This window comes from Macrotis lagotis, chromosome 1 (genome assembly GCF_037893015.1).
Source record: "Macrotis lagotis isolate mMagLag1 chromosome 1, bilby.v1.9.chrom.fasta, whole genome shotgun sequence".
NCBI lineage: Eukaryota > Metazoa > Chordata > Mammalia > Peramelemorphia > Peramelidae > Macrotis > Macrotis lagotis.
Genome location: NC_133658.1, coordinates 914,859,661 through 914,886,023, shown reverse-complemented (window position 1 = coordinate 914,886,023; position 26,363 = coordinate 914,859,661). Strand labels below are relative to the sequence as shown.

Genomic DNA, 26,363 nt, shown 5'->3' with positions numbered 1-26,363 from the left:
AGTACAAAAATAAGAATAAACACGTCATTGATATATTTATTTGGAGGAGAAGCATTTGTCTGTGTAAATCAACAAAAGCAAATCATCATTAAATTTAAAAAAGTTTTAGGAAGTTCTCTTCCAAACTGGATGCACGTTTTGGAAATAAACCCAAGCTTCCTATAGTCGGTTGGTTGGCTCTTGTCCTTTTTATTGAAGACCAAAATAATTTTGCTTTGTTTGAGACAAATTACAGTGTGTCCTACTGTGGCTGACCAATGCGAGCTCAGAATGTTCTACCACAAGTTGGGCACAAGTAGTCCATGTGAACACTTGGAGTGGATACTCTAAATTGATGTGTCATGTTTCCTGTGAGCTGTTTCAATTCTGCCTTTCTCAAAGAGTGTAACATCCTCCCTGATGAGGGTATGCCATGCTGGGGGTATTACTTCTTCTGACTGCCTTGTAAGTGCTTGTTAACGTCTAGGACACAGAGAGTTGTCCTAGGAATCAACAGTTGAAAGTCACTGAACATCATACCTCAAACCTTCCCATCATTCCTTTCTGGGATTGGTTTTAAGCATAGCTAACTTTGAATGTTTACATTTACATGGTGTCACACAAGTATGCATGTTCATAACACATGTGTATATGTGTGCACACTCAGGTGTAGGAACACATATGTGCACATACACCCAAAGCACATGTGTGTTGTGTACATTTATTCATTCATTCTTTTCATTCTGCATTCTTCACTCTGCATTGTTTTTTTTCTTAAAGTGTTCAGTTTCCAATCTACAGGGAAGATCCCTGGATCTAATACTCCTGCTCCAAATGATCAGAGGTCCCAATTTCCTTTTATTAGGGCATTCTTCCAGCATTCTGACACAAATCCCTTTTGTGGTACTGGATCCTGAAGTTCTTTACCCATTTCTTTCTTTCTTTCTTTCTTTCTTTCTTTCTTTCTTTCTTTCTTTCTTTCAGGTTTTTGCAAGGCAATGGGGTTAAGTGACTTGCCCAAGGCCACACAGCTACATAATTATTGTCTGGGGCTGGATTTGAACTCCTGACTCCAGGGCCAGTGCTCTATCCACTGTGCTACCTAGCTGCCCCTTCTTTACTCATTTCTTTCTTTCTTTTTTTTAAGGTTTTTGCAAGGCAAATGGGGTTAAGTGGATTGCCCATGGCCACACCGCTAGGTAATTATTAAGTGTCTGAGATCGGATTTGAATCCAGGTACTCCTGACTCCAGGGCCGGTACTTTATCCACTGCGCCACCTAGCTGCCCCTTCTTTACTCATTTCTTAAAGGACCCCTTCTTTGTTTTCAATAACCTGGACTATGAAGAAATGGCCCTAAAGCTTTCTTACCTTCTCTTCTGGGATAGAGGTAAGGATATATTTTAAGGTTTGGTAGAAAACAAAGACCACAGCATCCAAGAAAACCACTGCAAACATTCTCCCTGCTCACCATATAATCTGAAAGCAAGACCTTAGGACCTCTGAAATTCTGAGTGGTGGTTCTAGAGGTCCAAGATTTGGGGTGGCTAAGAATTTTGGAAGAGTGAAATTCTGATGAGACACATTCTCACTAGTAGAACTAAAAGCCTAGAGTCTTTGGATAATGTCTACTTAGGTGAACTGTGAGAAGCCAAGGAACCTGATCTTGGGATATTGTTATACAGACCAACCATAAATCTAGGTGAAGCATTTAGCACAGAGATTTTACATGATAATCCTATATGAGTACCTTTCCATACATTCATTTAATTATTCGATTAGGGAAACAGTGGGACCAAGGAATTAATTGGTTTTCTCAATAAAAATGGAGAATCTTGGGAATGGTTGATCTCTTGATTTTTGAAGCATTAAGAGAACTGGCATCAGAAAAGTAATAAAGGATTATGAACGATATCAGGTGGAAAGCAAGTCCCCTGGCAACAGAACACAACTCATCAACTTTTTCTTTTTCAGTTGAGCTTGTGATAGCAGCAGGGGAAAGGAGGGAAAAGTGTGTCTAGGTTTTTTAATGCTTAAAGTAGTGATGTTTACTCTCAAAAACTTCATGAAGCTTGGAAGGCTTTGTTACCAATCCATCTACAATGGTATGTCTATTATTTGAGGCTCAAGCTGGCTAACTTAATTAGTTGGGGAAGACAGGTGGCTGGACCTGGAATCAGGAAGACCTGGTTCAAATTTAGCCTCAGACACTTTACTAGCTGTGTGACCCTGGTCAAAGCACTAATTTGCCTCACTTTCCTCAACTATAGCAGCATATAATTCCTAGGGCTATTGTGAGGATCAAATGAGGTAATATTTATAAAAAATTCAGCTCCATGTCTGATCCAGTGTTTCCCCCAATGTTTACTAAGTACTTACTATGCAGGATATGGTAAAGTAGGGAGAAGCTCATCACAGAAGACTGAGCAGAAAACAAATTTCTTTCCTTCCTTCCTTTTTTTTTTTTTTTTTTGGCTAAAGCAATCATGAGTCTATCAGTGAAAGGACTGTGGATCTCTGCTGTGATAGGCACACTCAGACTAGTACAACATAAGTTCAGAGATTTTCTTTAAAAAATAGTTTATTTTAAACATCAACTCAAGAAATACAATCAGGCAAACAGAAAGCAGAACTGATCCCAAAATGAAATTGTAAAATCCCAACTATTTACATTTTTATTTTAAAAAGCAAAATACCATATAAACATTAATAAAATATTAAGTTTGTTCTTTGTGCTCTTACAATTTCTTTTCAGGTTCTACACTACAGTTTTTCTATGGTTATCCTTGACTTTTAAAAATAGCAGTCATAAGCCAGAAGAGCAAGGAATAACAAAGAGAGAATTGAGGACAGCAATGGATAACTCTATATTAGAAGACACTGGAGGAGCCTGAGAGCGTATTTTAACTATACCCCTCTCCTACATGGTTTTTCCTACAATTTCAATTCCTGTGATTTTCAGTTTTAAAATTTGAGGTCTCCATTATGTTTCATAACTTTTCCTGATAGTTTTGTCTTTTCCCACGTGAATTCTGTTTACAGCTTTAGAAAATACTGACATTATTTGAAAGTCTGAAAGAATTCACTTATGAATAGCAATTTCTGGTGCTTTTATATAGGAGCTCATCTCAATCCTTCTTCTGAGACTAATCTGTCATTACACATTTCTTGTTTGGTCAGTTTCAAGATTTTCAATTTATATCAATGCATTTAAGTTCTCATATAACTTCAAGTAACTTTCTTAATATTTTTAACCTTTCTAATACCTATAATTTCTCTATTTTTTTAATTTGGTAATTTGATTTTTGTTGATGTCTAAGTTTTCTTGGCATCATTGTTTTTATATCACATACCCTGCCTCATAATAAGGAAAATTTATTAAGCGAAACAGGTCAATAGAATAACCTTAAATGGGATCCAAAGTCCACTGTCTTCTCCACTAATGGGAGAGCTTCTTTATCTGAACTCTGGAATCAGTATTGATCGTTACATGAGTTCAATAGCCAGGGGCTCCCACTGTTTCACTTAAAAGAATTGTAGCTACTGTATCTATTTCTGCTTGTTCCTTATATAATTTTATTCATCTTCCCAAACTTCTCGGAATCTCATCAAATTAAATGATCCTATTCCATTAAATCAATATTTCACACTTGTTCAACCACTTTCATCCGCAGTTTCTAGTTGGATTTTTCCTAACCTCATGCTTCTGATATTTTGGGATATGGATGGCCTATCATTCTTCACAGTGATGTGATGTTTGTCCTTCATTCTCAAAGAAGACCAGATCAGGAAGGCGATGCCATGACAAGCGCATGAATTGGATTTGAGCGAGGTGGTGCTAAGTCACCAATCTCACCTTCTCCTCCAGAGCCATCTGGATCCAGTGGTCAGCTAGATGATTACTTTGAACCAACAGAAGTGGGTTCATTGGAGTCAAAGGGAAGGAGCAATTTATTAACTATCTGAAACAAAGCAAATTGCTTTCCAGAACAGTAATACCAATTCCTAGAACCATGTCTTTCCACAAAGGAGTTTTTGCCTTTTGACAGTATACTGAGATTAAATTTCACTGATTAATTTGCACTGGTATTATTAGTAGTAGCTTAGAACATCTTCCCTTTTGTTTTGGTGAGTTTTCTAATTTAGGCAATTTCTTTGGAGAATGGTCCTGCATTTTAAGTTTGAGTCAATCCTCTAAATAGTTTGGAAATTAAATGATCAGATGTTTGAGAAAAATGGTTTTCCATTCTATAGCTTCTCTTGTTCTATTTTGTCCCATGAAAATTTTAAATTTGCCATTGAATTTTTCACTTCACATTGGGGGTAGAATTCTCTATGAGGTCCTCAGTGAAATGATTGACTTATTTAATGGCATAATAGCACAAGTTTAAGATGAATGGCTTTTAATGGACCCAGATCATGGAGAAGCTGCACCCTTTTCCTATTCTTACTTAGGGATGGGAGGTCAGACGTCTTGGGTCAAGATAGCAAGATGGTATACAGATTTGGAAAAGACTGTGATTAAGGATATATCTAGGATGCATGTCAGGATTTAGATATGTATAGGATAACAGCAATCTTGATCTTCATATATCAGGAGAAATGTTTGAATTTTGGAGTTGTTCTAGGATTTTATGTGTGGGGAGTTAATTTTTGGAGCTAATTGACATTAATTTTGAACTCTGGAATTGTAAGTCCTTGCAACTGATAAATAACAGGACATGTAAAAGAACCAGGAATACTCTCCTATTTTGGATTTGGCAGATGTTAAATATATGACAACAATGAGATGTTGGAGAATGGAGGACCTAATTAGATATTTAAAGGAGTGTTTTAGAGTAGGAACTACTGTAAAACATAATTCAGAAAATGTTTAGATTGTCATCTAGAGGGGGCGGCTAGGTGGCGCAGTGGATAAAGCACCGGCCCTGAAGTCAGGAGTACCTGGGTTCAAATCCGGTCTCAGACACTTAATAATTACCTAGCCGTGTGGCCTTGGGCAAGCCACTTAACCCCATTTGCCTTGTAAAAAAACCTAAAAAAAAAAGATTGTCATCTAGGGTAGAATGCTGGCCCTAAAGTCAGGATGTAAGTTCAAATCTTGCCTCAGACACTTATTAGCTGGTTAAAGATGGATAAGTCACTCAATCCTGACTGCCTCCCCTTTAGGGCCATCTCTAGTCATCCTGGTCCATATCTGGCCACTGGACCCAAATGGCTCCAGAAGGGAGACTGGTGACTTAGCCCAGCTGCCCCAACTCAACTCCAATCCAAGATGCTCATATAATTCAATAGACATTTTAATACAATGCACAATTCTTTAATAGAGAATCCTCAATCTAGCACTGAGAGCTCTCCAACGTGGCTCCCATTTACCTTTCAAATCTTATTTTATGCTCCCCATTACACATTTTCCATCCCAAATGGGTTGCCCATGCATGATTTTCTGTTCTGAAAGTATGCCTTTGCACAAGTGGTGTCCCCCACTCCAGTTAGAATGTACTTTATCCTCACCCCCTTATAGTATTTTTAACTTTTTTCTAAGTATAGTTTATGTATTTCCTCTATTTAGACTTTCCAGATTTCCTCCGCTATTAGCTTTCTTTTCATCTTGAAATTTGTGTCTCCTTCCTTATCTACATGTAGAGGGTCTTCCCTAGTAGAAGAGGTTCCCTGCGAGACAAGAATGACTAGTTTACCTTATAACCAGCCTCTAGCATAAAGTCTGATATATAAATGATATGTATTTAACAAATGTTTGTTCAATTGAAAATTACAGTTTCAAGAGGGGAGAGGCATTTCCACAATCAGCAAAATCATGAAACTACTCTCGACAATGAATTATTTGACGGTAAACAAGGAAGTAGTATTGATTAATGGAGTTTCACACAACTTTTGAGTTCTCTCATGTACAGCAAGATTTGTGCTCTGTTTAAAGAATTTTCCAAATTCACAACTTTCAATTTCCTGTCCCTATGCCTCATAAGCTCTCCCTCTTGATATCTCTTCAAAAGCCTAGTTGTTTCAATTTGGAACTGTGCCCAAAGGGCAATAAAACTTTGCATTCTCTTTGATCTAGCAATGCCACTACAAGATCCATATCCCAAAGAGATCACAAAAAAAGAAGAAAAGACCCATACATACAAGAATACTCATAGCAGCTCATTTTGTAGTGGCAAAGAATTGGAAAATGAGGAGATGTGCATCAAATAAGAGAATGACTGAACAAATTATGTTATCTGAACGTGATGGAATACTATTGTCCTTAAGAAATCATGAGCGGGCAATTTCAGAAAAGCTTGGAAAGACTTGCATAAATTGATGCTGAGTGAAATGAGTAAAAGCAGGAAAACACTGTACACCTTAACAATATCACGTCATGATGAGTTAAGATTGATGGACTTAGCTCCTCTCAGCAGATCAGTGATCGAGGACAATTCTAAAAGACTTGTAATGGAAAATGCCATTTACATCCAAAGAAAAAGCTAAAGAGTCCAAATGCAGACCAGAACATACTATTCTCATTTTTTAAAACTTGTTTTTACGTTTTTTTCTTTTTCTCATGGTTTCCCTCTTTAGTTGACTTTTTTTCATAACATAACTAACATGGAACTATTCTAAACATAATTTGTACATTTAGAACCTATATCAAATCATTTACTGTCATGGGGAGTGGAGGAGGAAAGGGAGAGAGGTAGAAAAATGTTTTTACAAAAAGACGAATGGTGGGGGGGAAAAAAAGTCTAGCTCTCTTGAAAGCTCAGCTCGACCACACTCTGTAAGAGGTCTTTCTATGGTTATGCTTCATTTCAGCCCCAGAAATTACATAGTATTTAGTTACCAGTGCACATATTATCCCTCCCAATAGAATGGAAGCTCACTGAGGTCAGGGACTGCATCATTTCTGTTTTTGCATCACCACTGTCTAGCACAGTGCCTTGCATAAAGAGGGCTAATAAATGTTCATTAAACTGAATTGGACTGAATTCATTACATTTATAAGACTTATCTCCAGTATGGATTTTCTGATGTCTTATAAGGTCTGTGCTCCAGTTGAAGGCCTTCCCACATTGATTACATTTATAAGGCTTCTCTCCAGTGTGAATTTTCTGGTGTCTAATAAGTTCTGTGCTCCTGCTGAAGCCCTTCCCACATTGATTACATTCATAAGGTTTCTCTCCAGTGTGATTTCTCTGATGTACAGTAAGGGAAGAGCTACGGGTAAAGGCTTTCCCACATTCATTACATTTAAATGGCTTTTCTCCAGTATGAATATTCTGATGTCTGATGAGGTCTCTACTCCAGCTGAAGGCTTGCCCACAGTGACTACATTCATAAGGTTTCTCTCCTGTATGAATTCTTTGATGTACAGAAAGGGAGGAACTCCGGATGAAGGCCTTCCCACATTCATTACATTTATAAGGCTTCTCTCCAGTGTGAATCTTTTGATGTCTAATAAGGTCAGTGCTCCGTCTGAAGGCCTTTCCACATTCACTGCATTCATAAGATTTCTCTCCAGTATGAATTCTCTGATGATAAATAAGAGATGAATGTTGGATGAAGGTTTTACCACATTCATTACATTCATGAGGTTTCTCTCCAGTATGAATTCTCTGATGTACAGTAAGGTTTGCACTTTGCCTGAAGGCCTTCCCACATTGATTGCATTCGTAAGACTTTTCTCCAGTATGAATTCTCTGATGGCAAATAAGAGATGAGTGTTCACTGAAAGCCTTGCCACATTCATTACATTTATGGGGTTTTTCTCCAGTATGAATTCTCTGATGTACAGTAAGGGATGAGCTCTGGGTGAAGTCCTTTCCACAAATATTACACTTATAAGGCTTTTCTCCAGTATGAATTTTCTGATGTCTAATCAGGTCTGTGCTGCGCCTAAAGGCCTTCCCACATTGATTACATTCATATGGCTTCTCTCCAGTATGAACTCTCTGATGGTACGTAAGAGAAGAGTGATGGATGAAGGCTGTACCACATTCGTTACATTTATGGGGTTTTTCTCCAGTATGAATTTTCTGATGATAAATGAGCTTTGTATTCTGAATAAAGGCCTTCCCACATTCATTACATTTATAAGGCTTCTCTCCTGTGTGAATTCTCTGATGTCTAATAAGATCTGTGCTCCAACTGAAGGCCTTTCCACACTGATTACATTCATAAGCTTTCTCTCCAGTATGAAATCTCTGATGGTAAGTAAGAGAGGAGTGATGCATGAAAGAAATACCACATTCATTACATTTATGGGGTTTCTCACCAGTATGAATTTTCTGATGGTAAATAAGTTTTGTGCTCTGGCTAAAGGCCTTCCCACATTCATTACACTTATAAGGCTTTTCTCCAGTGTGAATCTTCTGATGTTCAATAATATCTGTGCCCCAGCTAATGACTTTCTCACACTGATTGTTTTTATAAATTCTCTCTCCACTAGACTTTCTCTGAAAATGAATAAGGTCTGACTGATAACTGAAGTATTTCTCCCATTCATCACAATTAGAAAATGTATTCCCCGAGTTGATTTCTGTATGTTTAACTTGGCTTGAATACTGACTGAAATTCTTTCCATTTTTATCACTTTCATGTTGACTTTTTCTGATAGGACCCTTCTGATGAAGAGAAATGAATGACTCCAGACTGAAGTTTTTTCCAAATTTATGACATTCATCACTTTGCTCTTCAAGAAGAGCTTTCTGGTTGTTAACTTTCGATTGCCCTAAATGACTTTCCTGATTGGTCTGCTTCATTTCTAACTTGATATCACATTCCCAGTCTTCTCCCAATTTGAAGTCCCAGGGGTTCTCACATGTGTCTCTCTCTTGTGATGATTCATCCATGAAAATGGTCATCTTTGGAAGAGATTCACTGATTTCAGGTCTCATCTTCCAATCTGAAGGAAATAAAAAATAAAGTTATATCCTTTACTCTTTACTGGCAGAAAGCAAACCGCTTTACACTTTGTCTCACTTTCTATTTCCTTAATCAAGAATAATCTTCAAACTTGACAGTTCACATTTGAAGTTATTTTCTTTTTTTTTTTTTTTGCAAGGCAATGGGGTTAAGTGGCTTGCCCAAGGCCACAATTATTAAGTGTCTGAGGTTGGATTTGAACTCAGGTACTCCTGACTCCAGGGCCAGTGCTCTATCCACTGCGCCACCTAGCTGCCCCCAGTTACTTACTTTCCAAAGAACTTTCACATGCATTACAACATTGATTGTAACAAGCTTAAGAGTAAATAGGAAACTGAGACTTAGTATAGTTAAATGTCTGCTAAAAATAAACTTTTCAGACATTATATGAGAGAGACAAATTAAGTTCAGGTATCTAAGCTCAGTTTTACACTGCACTGAACTAAAAAGATTGGTGATTGATGAGATAGTGAAGCTTTAAGAAATCAAAAGTCAGGGGGCAGCTATGTAGTTTAGTGGATAGAGCACCGGCCCTGGAGTCAGAAGGACCTGAGTTCAAATTCGACCTCAGGTACTTAATAATTACCTAGCTGTGTGGCCTTGGGCAAGTCACTTATCCCCACTACCTTGCAAAAAATAAATAAGAAATCAAAAGTCAAAGAATAGAGACATGAAGACTAAAGAGAGACATGTCACAATTTGGAAAGAGAAAATTCTGAAATTACCAATAGCAATTTTCAATAGAGATGACTGATAAATTTCTAAAAACAGGCAATAAAATAGATGGCTTGAAGATAAATGAAAAAAATGGTACAAACCATGCCACATCGAGCTATTTGTCTCTAATGATGGGAAATTTAGCCTGTTATATAAGAAAAATAAAGTGCTAACATATGCAGACTAAAACATGTATCTGACAAAATCTTTCAAGCTGCTTTGACAGATTAAGAAGGTAGAAAGGGTTTGGATATAGTATGCCAAAACAAATTTATAAACTGTTTGAGCTATAATGCCCAAAGAGCTTTGATTAATGGGTTCAGGCCATTTTTGAAAAAGGTCTCTTCAATCACATGGACTTGCCTGTGTTCTATTTGAATGCTATCAATGACTTCAAGAAAACATTTTTTTGATATTTGCTGTTAACACAAGGCAAAGTCAGATATTTAATATGCTGGATACCAATAACTACAAGATTTCAAAGAGCATTTGAGATAGATATGGTTCATAGATGAAAGAGATAACATTAACAGTTAAAAATCAAAAGTCACTCTCAAGAAAGCATTTGCAAGGTACCAGATGGGGTAGATATGGTTTAGTAACCAGTCACATGAGAAGGAAAGTCTGGCAATTTTAGTTAAACCTCAAGATGATGTAAGATATTTGATGAATTTGGTTAATGGTAAGTTCAGCATGAGGTTTAAAAAAAAAGATGAATTATAAAAGCACCAGTCTTATGACAATTCAGCACTTTTGGATAATGCCAAACCACCTGCTGCCCAGGACAGCTAGAGATGGCTATAGATGTGGAAGCAAAGTCTGATGAGAAAGAACCCAAAGTAGGAAGGACAACAGGTTAGTGGAAAAGGCAACACAGAAGAACGACATTATTGTCATTTTTAAGTACATGAACAACAGACGTGTCCTTAGAAATAGCTTGTAAATAAACTGGTTACCCAGTAAACAAAGTTTTTCTTTAATAAACACTGAATAATAAACCACCTGCTTTGGGACTACAGCAGGATCTGGGTTACAAAAGACAGAACCAAAACTATTCCTGTCTTCAAAGGCTTTCCATTGCTTTCAAAAATTATGAACAATTGGAGACCACAGGATTTGTGCAAAGAAATCATAGAAAGAATGATGAAGTGCCTTTTTTTCTAATGTTTTATGTAAATAGGATTATTTGTTTTTTTTTAGATGTGAGAATCCATTTTGATCTTGTAAACATGACATTCTTCTCTCATTTTTGGATCAAATTAACTAATAGTCAAATGCATTGGTCTCTTAAACACAACTTTATCAACTAAATTGTACTTTCTACTATAAATTTCTCTCTTCTGATTTTCAGAACTGCTTTTGTTTATTTTAATTTTCAAATTTTCTAGCTGAATATTTAAACAATTTTTCATGTTTTTAAATGCATTAAGAATAAAATATTTTCCTCTAGGGATTCTTTTAATAGCAACAATAATTCATCTATGTGTACTACTGCTACAATTTCTGTTAGTCTGTTTCCAAAGCCTGTTCATTGACCCTATCATTTTTAGCATAACATGAAGTCTGGGTTTTTATTCATATCTCTCCTCTATTTGATTATGGCCTTTAAAGGATATATTTTATATTTCTTCCATTCAGCCATTAAATCATAAATCTTCCAAGTTTGAATGTGATCAATTTTTCCCAGGGTACCATTCAACACTGAAAAACAGGCAAACTTCTTAAAATTCTCAAAAATAATGCACTTCTATTATGTCTTGGCTTTCTAATATTTTGTTCAAACATATACTTTTATATTTTTCTTTCAGGCTTATCTAAGGCTGTTGGATACATTTTAATCACTTACAGTTATTACCTATTTAAAATCTCTTTGCAATGCAGGTCATTTTTTAAAGTACTTAGGTGCTATGATAATTGGTACACCTAGTTAATGAGTCTTACCATCTCTACAGATTTTAATCATAATAGTTTTGCTTTCTCTTATGACATCATTATTTAGTTTCTTGTTCCCTTGTCTAATATCATATTTAACATAGCTGCTTTTCTTGGACTGAAGTAGAATAAATTCTATTACAACTCACTTCAAGTCTTTAAGAATATTTTAAACTATGTTTCTTGAATACTTGATATTGTTAAGATTTTATTTTCTAATCCATTCTGCCATAATGTTATGGGAAAGTCCATCTTGTTAGAATTAATTTTGATTTTAAAGTCTCATTATTTCCTCCATCAAACTTTGTTATAGTATACTCTTCTACTCCTTCTTCGTCCATGTTACTGCAAACTACTTTCACTGCTAAGTCCTCATTACTTTGCCTTGTCAACCAAGACAAGGATGTGACTTAGATCATGCTCTCCTCCAAACCAGTACCATTATGTTTAATTTGCCAGGGTCCCACCTTTTCCATAAATACACTGTATTCCTACCTTTTGTATTTACATCAGTTTCATAATATACTCTGCCTTGTAATAATTAACAGGTAAGCAAAATCAAACCCCAGAATTGTAAATTCTGACAATCTATACAATACTATATAATATGAAGTCCCCCCTCATCAATTATTTCCCTGGGATGGAAATTGGTTATTCCAAAAATACATGCTTAAGAGAACTTCTAGTTGTCTAAAAATCTATTTTTGATGGGGTTTTCTGCCTCTCTAACAGATCTCTGCTCTAGATATTTCCTACTTTCACTTACCAGCATATCCTTTCTCCTAACTCATAATGTCTTTCTGCCTTGTCTTTTTTTTTTTTTTGGAATGACCACAATACTGATATATCCTTGCTCCACCTCCTCAAATCCAAAAGTGTCTCAAATTAAGCTACAAGTGTCTTCTCCAGAATGGGGTTAAGATACACCATCTGAAAAGCTGATGTTTTCCAAATCTGTTGGTCCTAATGTCTCATGAAGAAAATTTTAAAACTCCCAAAAGCAGATGCAGAAGACTGAGAGACCCCACCTTCATGATATATACATTTTTTACATACATCAAGAAACATACTTTCTCCAGGGTAGTTTAATAAAGCCAACATCTCCCATTGCATCTGGGGTCATTTCCATATCCGTATCTGGCAACTGGACCCCAATAGCTACCAAGGACAGAGTAAGGTGATAACTTTACACAATCCTGTCTCACTTAAATCCAATTTATGTGCAAGACAAGACATTACCCTCTTGAAGTCATAGCTAAGGACAAACAACAAATCATCTTTTTGAATACCCAATCCCTGGACTCGAATCTCTTGGTTCCCTGGGAAAACACTTATTGTAGGTATCACAAAATAGAATAGTCTCCTGCACTGGACACCATCCAACACCTTCCAGCTCAGCAGACTTATTTACTTTCCGTAGGCAAAAGGTCCTGTCCAATTCTGTTTGTATATCACAAAATGAATGCCTTGAAGTCGCCAGTTCTGATAGAAGTCCTTCTCATTACCAAGATGAGGGACGGGTTTTTTATCATTTATTTGGTCATTACGATAATCCAAGTTTGGCTGTCCCTCCCCACCTCCAGTGATTATGCTCATGTTTGGAGGAGGCTTTGCTATGTATCAAGGCAGTTTTTGGTTTTTGATAGATCCCATTCTAAACTTACTTTTATTTACTGCTGTTGATAAATAATTCTGGGTGATTTATACTGGAGGATCTGGTATGAGAGAGCTCCCCTAGCCACTAAGGGATACTCTAAACTAGAAGTTCTGAGTTTCAGAAATTCTACTTCTGAGTAGGTGCCTGTTTTGAGTTCACTGATCTCTGCTCTCTAGTTCAAACACTCTGGGGTAAATTGTAGGATTCCCTGAAATATGAACTTAAGGCTTTTTGTAGATTACCTTGTTAACTTGTTTTCAAGGATAGCTGTCTTGATTTGTTCTCAGCTGTTCTTACAATCTTTCTGTCTTTCTTGACTCTGCTCCAATTTGTCAATGGCCCCTATAATTATGAGCTACTCCTTCTTCACTTTTTACTGTCCTCTACATTAGTGAAATTTGCAATGGCTTTCAATAAACTCCCTATATTGTCCTTCAATTCCTTTAGTAGCTTTTTTCAACCATTTCTGTGGTTCTTATAATCAACTATTCCATTTTCTCTGGATTTTAGCAATTCCTTCAACAGAAACTCTTCAAGCTCTCCTCAAAATAGTTTTTAACTTTATGAGTTAAAAGTATATTGTACTCATGTCTTCTTAGTTATTTTTTCCCTGTGGTGATCTTTTGATATATTTTTCTTTCCCATCTTTTCGTTACCCTGTAATTGTATATGGAGAATTTCTTATATTTTTGAGGAAGTAAGGGAGATCAATTTTAGATGCGATCTGCTCAGTCACATTACTGAAAATCTCATGATTGGTTTATTTTTTGCTTTGTGTTATTTTGTATCCTGCTTTCCCATTTATTTAATTTTTCCTTCTGGTCCTGGTCTTGTGTATCCAAAATTCTACAGAATGAATCCATCAAGCAAAACTCTGTCATTTCCTCACATAACACTTCTTTTCATTGATGCTTATGCATCAGTTCTCAAGTTCCCAAAGTGAAGACGAATGACACAAGTACTGATTTCATCTAGATTTTTGTTTGGATTTTAAGAAAAAACTAAAGTACCTTTCTGTTGTCTAAGAATGTAAGTTAATAATAATAATAATAATAATAATAATAATAATAATAATATTTAGCGTGGATTCCCTTGGCATATGAGCTATTTCTTCCTGGTAACTTGCAAGAGTTTTCTCTTCAAACTAGAGGTTGATGCTGATAATGATAACATTAAGAATTAATAAGAAGTCATTAATATTTCTTATACTTCTCGAAATTTTATATGCCTAGAAAATCTAGTTCTAAGATTTACATGTCTGAGTCATGACTTAAACCTTATAAGTTGGCTCCTGGCCAAGGATGGTAATAAGAGAAGGTAAGAATGTATTTAATGTCTTACAAATCTATTTAAAAAGAATTTACATTGAAAAACAGAAAACTTCACCTTAATCAAGATAACATAAAGAATAGCTACAATATGTAAAGAATAGTAATTGTGACAAAAAGACATTCATAAGAAATAAAATCTAAGATTAATCAAATCCATGGCCTCTAAATGTACAAAGTAATAGGCAAGGTGAATTTGAGAGCTAAACCAAGAAGGCAAATCTGACTTCTTCAAAACCACTGAGACTTAATAGGATAAGATCCATGACCAGAGCCCATGACTATGAAATGGCTTAACTCACCTAAAAAAAACTTGAGAACTAAAAGTGAGATGAGGATGTGGTCAAAATGATCAATATAGATACCAAGTAGAAAATCCAAGAATTATAAAAGGAGAGTATGGTAGAAAGCATTCAGGTGAAGACTGGTGAAGTCAGAAATAGGCAATATTATCAAGAGGATATTCTACAGAATGAATATACACTAGACATGAAGAAAAAAATTAATTTGGAAAAGAAATGACCAAGACTTTACTATAAAGTTATAATTTGGAATTAACTGGGAACTTCATGTGCCTAAGGGAATTCTCCATCCCACACAGAAACAGAACAGCAAATGCTTACTTGAATGACTTGCTTTAATAAGTACATCCTACCAAAGATGGGGGGGGGGGGGGAAGGACCAAAGAGAGAATTCGTTTTGCATTTAATTCACATTACTGTGGAAGAAGAGACTGATGGGGGTGGAAATGATGGGAATCTTGGGGGTCTGTGAAATGACTGTCCCGTATTAGACTGTAATAATGAAAGACAGAAAATTCATCAGTAGTATGATATGACTCAGAGTTTTTGAGAGAGCAGAATTCCAAACCTGAAAGGACATGAAGATAAAAAGGTCAGAAGGAAGAAAAAAGGTCAAGGAATGCAAGACAACCATCACAATGTGTTATAATATTATTTCAGGAGGGCTAAAGTTCGATTACCCTAAGGTTGGTAAGAAAAGTGAAGGAGAAGTAGGTCAGTTATATCAGGGAGAAGAGAATGATCTTAAAAATAAGAAAAAAGGATATCAAACGCAACAGCTCAGAATGGATGGAACAATCATAACTGATCCCAGATCCCAGAGCTGCTAAATTCCTCATTGGTTCATTTTTCCCCCATCAAGAATAAATCTGGCCCATGGGAAATTGATACCCAGGATAAATGGGGAGATACTGAAAGAAACAAGTGCCCTTGATGACTTGGTCCAGATGAACTACCTATTTGGGTATTAAAAGTTGTAGAAATGATTGGTGTCAATAATTCTTCAAAAGTTAATTTTTTAAATAATATAATATAATATAATATAATAATATAGTAAATAAAATAAAGTTTACAACAGTTATTTTTTAGCATAGGTTGCTCCCTCAGTGAGCTTTCCACTTCTACCTAAAAAGAAAACGTGGTTAAGAAATGTCTGATGATCTTTGGAAAATCATATACTAATAGAGAAATACTTCAGGACTAGAGGAAAAAGAAGTCCTAATTAATTTTTTTTAAGGGAGAGAATGGAGTCTAAAAACTACAGATTGACCGTAATTGTGGCAAAATTCTATATCATTAAAAGGATAACTAATAGTTAACACCTAAGAAAGAATGCTATTTTCCGTCAACAAATTCTATCAAATTACCCAATAGCTCCTTTTTAGACAGTTACTAGGTTGGCAAGAGAATGCTTTAAAGATGTTAGCAAAGAATTTGAAAAAGAATTTATATGATTCTTGGAGAAAAAATGGAAATATATGCTAGACAACTTGACAGATATGAAACTGGCTGAATGAAGAGACCCACAGGATACTTATAAAAAGGATCAGAGTCAGCTTGTGAGATCTCCAAGGATCAGGGCTTATTTGTGTATCCGTTAAAAATTTTATCAGTCTCAGATAAAGTCATGGATGGATTGCTTACCAAATTTATTGGTGACACAAAATGGAGAGAAGGTTCCAAACCAGAGGATAAAATTTAGTGGGGATAAATGTTAGGAATTTGCTAAAGTCCTTTCACATTGATTCTATTCTGATGATTTCTTTGAGATTTGAAGACTGGTGATAAAAAAAGGAATAACAGCTGGTTGGAAGCTTATCCATGTTCATTAATTTACAAAGTTTCAGTCAACTATTCAGTTCTCTGATGTACATTACAAGTTTGTGCTGGAGCTGATTAGAGTCCCACTTTCATTATAAGACTTCATCGCCAAAGTGAATTTTCTGATGTTTAATAAATTCTGTACTCTAGTTGGTTTTCCCACAATGAATAAACACATAAAGCTTCTCACCAATATGAACTTTCTGATGTTTAATATATCTGTGCTACACCTGAAGACTTTCCCACACTGCTTACATTCATATAGTTTCTCTCCATTATGAATTCTTTAATGCATGTGGGTGGCCTTCCCACCTTCATCACAATTATAAGGTTTTTCTCTAGTATGAATTTTCTGATGCCTAATAAGGTCTCGATTCCAGCTGAAGGCTTGACCACATTCATAGGGTTTTTCTCCTGTATGAATCCTCTTATATACAGTAAGGTATGAATTCTGGCTGAAGATCTTCCTACATTCATTACATTTATAAGATTTTTCTCCAGTATGAATTTTCTGATGTCTTAAGGTCTATGTTTCAGCTAAAAGCCTTCCCATGTTGATTACGTTCATAAGATTTCTCTTCATTGTGAGTTCTTTGATGATAAGTAAGGGATGTGAATGCTTTGCCACATTCACCACACTTAATGAGGTTATTCTCAATGTGAATTGTCTGATGATAAATGAGCTTTGCATTCTGGCTAAAGGCCTTCCCACATTTATTACATTCATAAGGCTTTTCTCCAGTGTGACATCTCTGATGATAACGGAGCTTTGTCTTCTGGCTAAAGGATTTGCCACATTCATTACACTTAAAAGGCCTCTCTCCAGGATGACATTTTTGATATGTAAGTGATGACTGACACATGAAGGCTTTATCACATGCACTGCATTTATAAGGCTTCTCTCCAGTATGACTTCTCTGATGGGCAATGAGTTTTGTGCTCTGCCTGAAGGTCTTCCCACATTCACTACATTCATAAAATTTCTCTCCTGTATGTTTCTTATGAAGCTGAGCAAGATCTGCTTGATCATTTAAACATTTATCATGTTCTTGATACTTAGAATATCCCTTCCCTGAGGTAATTTCCATGCCTTTAATTAGGTTTGAAAATTTTCTGAAGTGCATGCCACTTATATCACACATGTGGTGACTCAGTCCAAAAGAAACTCTCTGCTGAACAGACAACACCGATCCCTGACTCAAGTCTCTCCCAAATATCTGAAGTTTGTGGTCTCTCCCTTTGTAGGAATTTTTCTTGGATGAAATTGCTAATTGTCTGGAATGAATCCTTTGAGTCCCCTGCTTCTTCTCTAATTTGGCTTCTCCCATTCTGAAGCTCCAGGGACTGTTGCTCATGAGTCTCTGCCAGGATGATTCTTCCATAGAAATGCCCAGCTTTGGGGGAGACTCTTTGGCTTCAGGCCTAGTCTCCCAATCTGAAGAAAATAAAAAATATAAATATATCTTCTTCCCCTTGTGGGACCAAGAACATTGATTTACATCTAGTCTCAACTTCTGTCTCCTCAAGAATAATCTTCCACCTTGAAAGGGCAGAATTAGAAATAATAATATACCAGTCCCTCATATTCACAGGGTGATTTACTTCACAAAGAGCTTTCACATAAATTATGACTTTGGATCCTCATCACATGCCGGTGGGACAGGAAGTATGGAAGCATGATTCCATTTTATAGATGAGGAAATTGAGGTGGAGACTAGATAAGCAATATCACTAAAATCACACTGCTGGGGAAAGCTGAACTGATTAGGATTCAGATCTTGTGATGCTGATCTAATGCTTTTTCCTCAAAACAATGCTACCTCAAGAACATTACACAGAGGGAAGTGAAGCCCAAGGGCAACTCATCAATCTAAATGAATTCAAGCATCCAGACCCCAAATAGTGAAATCCCAAGGGACTAAAAAAGATATAAAGGCACCAAAGAGAAACACTTATTAATCTGACAGGAATCAAGGCATCCAAGCAAAGTACCAGAAGATGGGTTTATGTTTTACAAAGGACCCAAAGTCAAGTTGGGAAGCTAACACCCTGGGTGAGAGAGATCGGAGACTAGGACTACCCAAAATTATGTCCAACTTATCTGCCCAAGAAAACATTAACAGTATCCTGCAGATGGGTGCTTGCACATCTCAGGGGTTCCCCATTGCCACTGAGTTTGAACATGGAAGTCATGGATATTTCAAGACCCTCCCCACTTTGGTTCTAAGACAATCTTTTCAACTTTATTGTCCTTTCCTTCCTTGTGCCTTCCAAGATCCAGTCAAACTGCATCCTTGTTGTTCCCTGGGCTTGGTCCCACCCCCCACCTCCTTATGTGAGATACAAGGTCCTCCCACAAGGTCACATGCTAAAAATGGACCTTTCTGATTGTCCCATCTAGTGGTTGACATGGTCCCCTTCCCCCCATTACTCTGCCTTTCCTCATCAGGATCCACTTAGTTCCCATTCACCACTCACTTCCAGGTGGAATGCAAGGAGGTCCTGGAATGCCAGGGAGACACCACCCAGAGTATCTGGCTTAGTGGATGCTAAACAAATGCTTAGAGCACAGATGAATGGGAATGAGTTTGACAATTTTCATCAACTCCTTCTATGTCAATGTGTGACTCTGGTAGAAGAAGCCCTCAAAGTGACCAAAGATACTGAGAGGTCCTAGCCAAGGCCAGACCAGATTGACCTCATCTCAAACACAGAGCTCAGCACCATATCTGAAGGTCCTCCTCAAAGGGATTAGACTCAGATGATGGGCGTGGCCAAGGATCTGAAGACAAGGCCCACAGGAACGAATGACTGAGAGTGAGCCAGAAAGTAGTCAAGAAAGGAGAATACCTCTCAACATCTGAAAGACATCAGATGGGATAATGAAGACAGAGTACCTGACTTGTGGAACACCCTCTGCTTGGCAAAGAACTTTCACAAACATGGCCTCCTCTGACCCTATAAAGAGCACTGCCAATAGGCACTGACTTCTCTGGAGATTGCCTGACTCGACAATCCACTGCCACGATGACTGTTCTCTCTCTATAAATGACACCAGCAGTAGCCAGAGGTGAGCACGAACTTCTTCCTTGAGGGCAAGACATAGGGATGAAAGTGATGATGATAGGGATGAAACAAATAAAACAGTTACTCCATTTCCAGGTCATCTTGGCCTTCACTTTCTTCTGCTCTGTATGAATCTTGTCTGGTGGCTACATGTCATCCCAGCCTGAGGATCTGAGTTTAAATGACCTGCCCAAGGTCGCACAGGGAGTCAGAAGTGAGAATGATATTGATGAGGTTAAGAGCTGATATTTATATAGCGCTTTAAGACTGGCTAAGCACGTCACAAATATCTCCTGTGATTCTCACAAATGAGGAAACTGAGGCACACAAAGGTTAAGTGACTCGTCCAGTTAATATGGGTCTGAGGTTGGATTTGAACTCAAGACTTCCTGACTCCAGGTACAGTGCTCAATCCATGGTACCACCAGCTGCATCACAACAGAAGTCCATGTCCAATAAAAGTCTGGTGTTCATTTTAGTCATCAAGTTGTCTCCTTAGGAAGAGTATGTGCACCCTGCAGGTAATGGGGGGGGGCAGACCTGGATTTCAGCTCCATGAGAACCAGAGTTGTCCAAATTCTTGAGCCACAACTTACAAAATGGAAGTACAGGCTGCTCAATCCTATTCCCTGGAGAATTTCCCAAGAGGCCCTCCCTGAGGGTGGGGGCAAAGGGGGAATAGGGGTGGTTTGGCCTGTCCACCCACTCCATTCTTCTCAGAGGCATTGATAAAAAGATTGCCTTGAAGGGGCCCATAAAGTCAAGGAGGTGATGCAGAACATACAAGTAAATTGGATTTAAGTGAGGGAGGGCTGAGGAAGAGGAGACCAAGGAAAGAAGTAGGTGTGGTGCTTGCCCATCCTCCACTGGAGGTGCCTGCTCTGCCCTCGGACCATCCTGACTTCTATGTCGTTCTTGAAGACTCAGGCCCACTCTACTTGCCCACCTCAGCTCTTGTTCCTAGAATCCTCAGCTCCTTGCTCACACCACCCTGGGAGATGGGCATTGCCAAGTATGCTTATACCTGTTTTACAGTCAAGGCAGTAGAGGCTAAGAAAGGTGGAGTGAGAAGCCCAAGGATGTGACTCATGTAAACCTTCACATTATTATAAATGTCATCTTGGCCACAGGCTCCAAAGAGCCTCTGAGGTCTTCCTTCAGACCTCCCCCCTCCACAGGACTGTGGCTCCTGCCTCCCCCAGCTCTACTCCATCACTGACTTCAGAGGGGTCAAGTTCCTGTGCACCTGGACCCATGTTCTTCCACCAACAGAGTTTCCATCCCTCCTAAGACCAATACCAGTCATTAGGGCTTCCGTCACGTTGTTAGGTTTGCTAAGCACTTTACACAGATTATCTACACAACCTGGGGGTGAAGGAGGTAGTGCAGGAGTGCTGTTACGATCCCCATTTTATGAATGAGGAAACTTGAGGCAGAGAGGATTGGGTGATGTGGCCAAAGTCACAACAACACCATCTTTCCCTCTCACAATCAGACTCTCATCCACCACAGCAGCAGAAGGGACAGCCTCAGACTCCCACCAGAAATACTTGACAGGGGCTGCCTTCCCAGAGAGAGCAGAGAAAGGAAAGAACTCATCAAGCAGGGAGGGGGTGGAAGGTGGGGGTCTGCTGGAAGTAGGCTACAGGCTTGGCCCACCAGCCCTCTCACAACTCCTCAACCACAAGATGACTCTTCCTGAGACATCACTGGACCATAAATCTGCCCCCACTAGTTACCTAAAGCCCTGAGGCTGAGCCCACTAGGCCCCTTTATCCTGCTCCCCAAGCATGGGAGCACTGGGTCCTCGTTCAGGCAAGGTCATGTGAGGGGGAGTGGGGGGGGGGGGGCTGTTCTTTTAAATGTCTCATTTTGTCTCATGTCCAACCAGCTCTTGTAATAACCCCTGGAGCACCTAGTGAAGAATCAAACACCTAGGGAAGGAATGATCTGGGTGGTTAGGAAGAGAAAAGCCTGTGGGGAGAAGATGGAGGAGGGAGGAAGGGGAAGAGGAGGAAGAGGAAGATGATGGTTTTCCCCCAGGCAGTCTCCTCTGATAAGGAGCCCAAAGACAGAGAAGTGAGAAAAGTGATCTGTTTAGAACAAGTTGCTAGTCTGTTCCAGTGTTCATTCTCGACAGGTGAGGCTGGTGTGGACAGGCCCAGAACTTTTCTCCGGGCCAGTCCCTCCCCAGGGGTCTGCTTTCTGCTCACTCACCTGGACAGGAAACTCTTGGGTCTTCTCTCTCCAGCATCTCCAGGGCTTTACCTTGCTCCAGCTGGGAGATCAGGTCTGGTTTAGGAACAGGAAGCCCTGCTCATGGGAAAAATGGGAAAGTGCTGAGGACAGACAGGTGTCTCCACAAGCCCTTCCAGCCTCTGCCTCTCCAGGACAGGCAGCCACAGTAGAAGGCCCCAGAGTAAAATTCCCCTGATGGCTGGAGGATGCTCTTGAGAGACCTTCCCAGAGAATGGGGCTGGGGTGGGGGCGGTGGGGAGGGGGAATAAGAGGGATGGTCTCAGTGGATTTGGAATCAGAAACAAAATTAGGTCCTTAGTGGGAAGATGAAAGCCGGACCCACTGAGTTCCCATTTTCAAGTGAGTATCTGCCCTGGAACCTGAGTCAAAAACAAAGGGGCTCAGGATCAGGGTTCCCCAAGGCAGCTGCCAAAATACAGGGAAGAGAAGCCCTGACCCCTGGCCAGAGGACTGGGGCATCTCTGGACCCAGGCGGGAACATTTAGTATACCACACCCCCAGAGCATTCAGGATGGGAGGAAGCAAACTGCTCCCACCCCAGGAGAGGGGGCTGCATTCTCACCCAGGGACAGCAGGTTCCTGTAGTTCTCCAGCATGACTTCCTTGTACAGCTCCCTCTGGGCAGGGTCCAGCTGCCCCCACTCCTCCTGAGTGAAGTCCACAGCCACATCCTTGAAGGTCACTGACTCCTGCAACACCAGAGAGGCATCTGCTCACCCAGGGGCCAGCCTGCATGTAGCAGGGACTGCCAAGAAGGGTTGACACAGGTCATGTGGTTCTCCCACCACTCAGGATGGGGTCTGAGTACTCTAGGTTCTCAAACTTCCCTTGGAAGCAGGTGCAGAATTGTGACAAAAACAGAGGCTTCCATCTCCTAGCATCTAAGGCCCCCCAGGACCCCCAATTTCTGCCCCTCCCTGCTCAAGGGGTGAAATGACTGGAACATCTCACTTACAACCTGAGAGTTCTACAAGGCTAATGCTGCCCCCAAATAGCCTTTTCCCTTTGGGTCAGACTTCTAGTCTTTTTCTGAGGCATCTGAGTAGTGTGCCCCAAGACTGTCAACATTCTGGGAGCAAGCCATACTGAGCACCAGCAGGCTCCATGGGGCTGTGGGAGGCGTCCTTGGGCCAAGGTAACTGCCGGCATGAACTGCACTGTGACCATGAACCTGGCCTGGCCCCTTCTGCCAAGTGGGAGAAAGGAGGGGCAGCTAAAGGGTGCCAAAGTACAGAGGGAAGACATAAGTTCAAATGCTATCTCAAATACTTAGTAGCAGAATGACCTTGGGTAAATCACTTCACCTATGTCTGAGAAGGTGCTGAGTTGCTTTGGTGGAGGGAGTTTCCTCAATAGGGAGTTCCCCAATGAAATCACAGTATCAAATCTAATTCACTTTATACCCAAGGTAGCCCCTCCCTGCTCCATCTCTTACAGTAAAAAAGCATAAAAATACAAAAGTTATCACTAAAAAAAAGTTTTTAAAAAAAGAGAAGGAAGATGGCTCTCAAGATTGAGGAGCTCATCCTACTGTTCTACAGGTGAGGAAACAGAAGCTGAGGAAGATGAAGAACCCAGAGTCACCAGGTTGTGTGTGTCGGAGGCAGCATTTGAACCCAGGTCTTCCTAACTGCAAGTCCCAGGTTCTAACCATGAGGTCTAGTAAGGGGGTTGAAGACCTAGGGAACAGCCTGGGCAAAGGTACAGAGCTGGGAGATGGAAGACCGAACCTGGCTAAGAGGCCCCTTTGGCTGGAAAGCATTATACAGCAAGAAAAGTGATATGATGGGTGGCTGGGTAGAGCAGTGTTTAGAGCACCAGCCCTGAGTTCAAATGTGACCTCAGACACTTAATAACTACCTAGCTGTGTGAGCTTGGGTAAGCCATTTAACCCCACTGCCTTGCAAAAAAAAAAAAGGAAAAAAAAGTGCTATGAGAAAAAGGCAGCAAGATTCTGGTTGTGGAGGATGTGAAATGGCAGGCGGAGGAGTGTGAGGGGAGAGGGAGCCAGGGTGTACCCAGTTGGGGGGTGGGGAGAGTCATGACCCGGGCCTTCAGAGGAGGGCCCTCGAACAGACTGGCACCAGGAGCAGGGGCACTGGCCAGCTGGGGAAGGAGGAGCCTCAGACTGTGGGGCAAGATGACTAAGCCTTCAACAGGAGGAAGGCAAGGCCCAGCCCTACCTGGGACACCCCAAGGTCAGCCAGGAGAGCCGGGGCAGCAGGCAGGCAGGGGCTGAGTGCGGGTCTGCGACTTAGAGAGACGGAGGGTGACGGCACCCAGTGCAGTCAGTGACTTGGAGGCCCGGGCCCTGCGAGTGAGCAGCAGAGCAGACACCCCTCTAGGGAGTTTAGGCGCCCTCGCCCCAGGAGCCTCAGCCACCTTGACTGGCAGGGTCCTAGGCTCGGAGCTGGCGCAGTCCTTATGGCGGATGACGAGACCCGAGTGGCTGGCAAGCATTGTTCTAAGCCCGACTTGCCCCGAGGTCTTCCTCACTGCCCACGTCCACCCCGGGAACTAAGAGGCCCAACTCACCAGAACGGGGGTGCTCAGGAGCCCAGGGGCCATTCCCTCTCGGGCCAGGGTGGAAGCTCCGAAGAGCGCTGGGGAGAAGACAAGAGAGCGGTGAGCCGCAGGGGCCCGGGGCAGCCCAGGCCCGCTCCTCCCGCCAGGGCCAGCTCCGGGTGGTGCCAGGCTGGGCTGCCCCTGCCCCGCTGGTGCCCCTGCCCCGCCCCCGGCAGCAGCTGCAGTGGCCCAGGCCCGCTCCTCGCACCAGGGCCAGCTCCGGGTGGTGCCAGGGTGGGCTGCCCCTGCCCCGCTGGTGCCCCTGCCCCGCCCCCGGCAGCAGCTGCCGCGGCCCAGGCCCGCTCCTCCCGCTAGGGCCAGCTCCGGGTGGTGCCAGGCTGGGCTGCCCCTGCCCCGCTGGTGCCCCTGCCCCGCCCCCCGGCAGCAGCAGCAGCGGCCCGGGCCGAGGGCTCGAGGGAGGGTGACCCCGAACCTCACTGCGGGGGGCTGCGGCCCACACTTGGCTCTCAGGATCTCCTTGTTGGGGTACAAGCACCCTCAGGAGGGGGGGCCCAAGTCGGCTGCCCCGGGGGCGGGGCCGGGGAGCCGAGGCAGACCTCGAACCCAGGGTACGGGGCTCCAGCACTCTCGGGCCAAGCCTGGGCCGGCCGGGGGCTGGGGGGAGCCCAACAAGGGCGGCCGCCCACCCCGGCCCCGAGGGCTCGCGCGCACACAGGGAGGGGGCAGTGGGGGCGGGGAAGGGGCGCAGGGGTCGTGCCCCCGCTCGGAGGGTCTGAAGGGGCGAGGGATGGGGCGGGGGACGCCGGCGCCCAGCGAGCCTGGGGGTCCCGCGGGTCTCGCCCGCTCCGGGCGGGAGACTTGGGGGAGACTCACCCCGGCAGCGGCGGCCACGAGGTCACGGAGGGGCGGAGAAGAAACCGGAACAAGCGGAAGTGGAGCGTGCAGCGGGGACTCTGGGAAATGTAGTCCGGAACTTTGTGAGCACGCTCAAAGGCCGGACCTCCCTCTGGGTCCCGGGGAAGCCCGGGGGTGGGGGCGGGGCGGGGCGTCGGGGGAGGAGCCGGGATGGGCGTGGCCGGGCGGGGCGGGGCCGGGCGGGGGCGTGGCCGGACGGGGGCGCGGCCTCTTCTCCCGCTTTCCCTCCCATCCCCCAGGGCCGCCGGGGAGGGGCCGGAAGCTCCGCCCCTCGCGCTTCTGGCTGCCCCTCCCCCTCCCCTCCCCGCTGGGGGCGCCCCCAATGGCGGAACCGCGGCCCGGGCACTGCCCCTCCTGCCCCAGGCCTGGGCCTCCGTGCCCCCCAGCTCCCGGGGGCCGGATCACGCTCATCTCTAACTTGGCGGGCGACTTTCCCAGCACCCCAGGACTCAGTGGGCCCTTTGGGGCAGCGCCCCCCATCCATTTCCCCTCTGTGAGGGGGAAAGAAAAACGCAATTCAAAACTCTGCATCAAGGACACAAGGAAGGAAAACAGCTCGTGCGAGGCCACATTAGGCTCAGGGATGTTGGGGAGACCTGCCCGGGGGTTGGTGCCTCTCCTTTCCGGCTCCAGTGACTCCCGCCATCTCTTCTCTTCCCCTCCAACATGCCCTGTGCCTCAGCTCCAGGCGCTCATGGGAGGAAAGGACGACTCCTCTGTGTGGTCACCCCCACCGGCCGCCCAGCGGTCACCCCCACCGGCCGCCCAGCGGTCACCCCCACCGGCCGCCACCCAGCGGTCATTCTGGCCTGCCTGCGACCCTTCCCCTTCAGGAAGAGTCAATGGTGATGCTGTGCCACAACACAGATGGCCTCGTGTCCAAGGTGTTGCCTGCCTTCCTCTCCGACCTCACATTTCCTGACCCTCTTCTGGCATCAGC

The 26,363-nt window shown here is 42.1% G+C and overlaps 1 protein-coding gene across 1 annotated transcript; it reads right to left on the bottom strand.

The window, feature by feature from the left end:
• Positions 1-1,773: 1,773 nt before the first annotated feature.
• LOC141509836 (uncharacterized) lies at positions 1,774-25,473 on the bottom strand. Its single transcript, XM_074219656.1, has 5 exons — positions 25,382-25,473; positions 24,518-24,585; positions 22,545-22,671; positions 21,941-22,036; positions 1,774-8,880 (listed from the first exon to the last, which is right to left on the bottom strand). The coding sequence occupies exons 2-5, from the start codon at positions 24,548-24,550 to the stop codon at positions 6,812-6,814; spliced, it is 2,325 nt and encodes a 774-aa protein (XP_074075757.1). The 5' UTR covers positions 24,551-24,585; positions 25,382-25,473; the 3' UTR covers positions 1,774-6,811.
• Between the last annotated feature and the right edge of the window lie 890 nt (positions 25,474-26,363).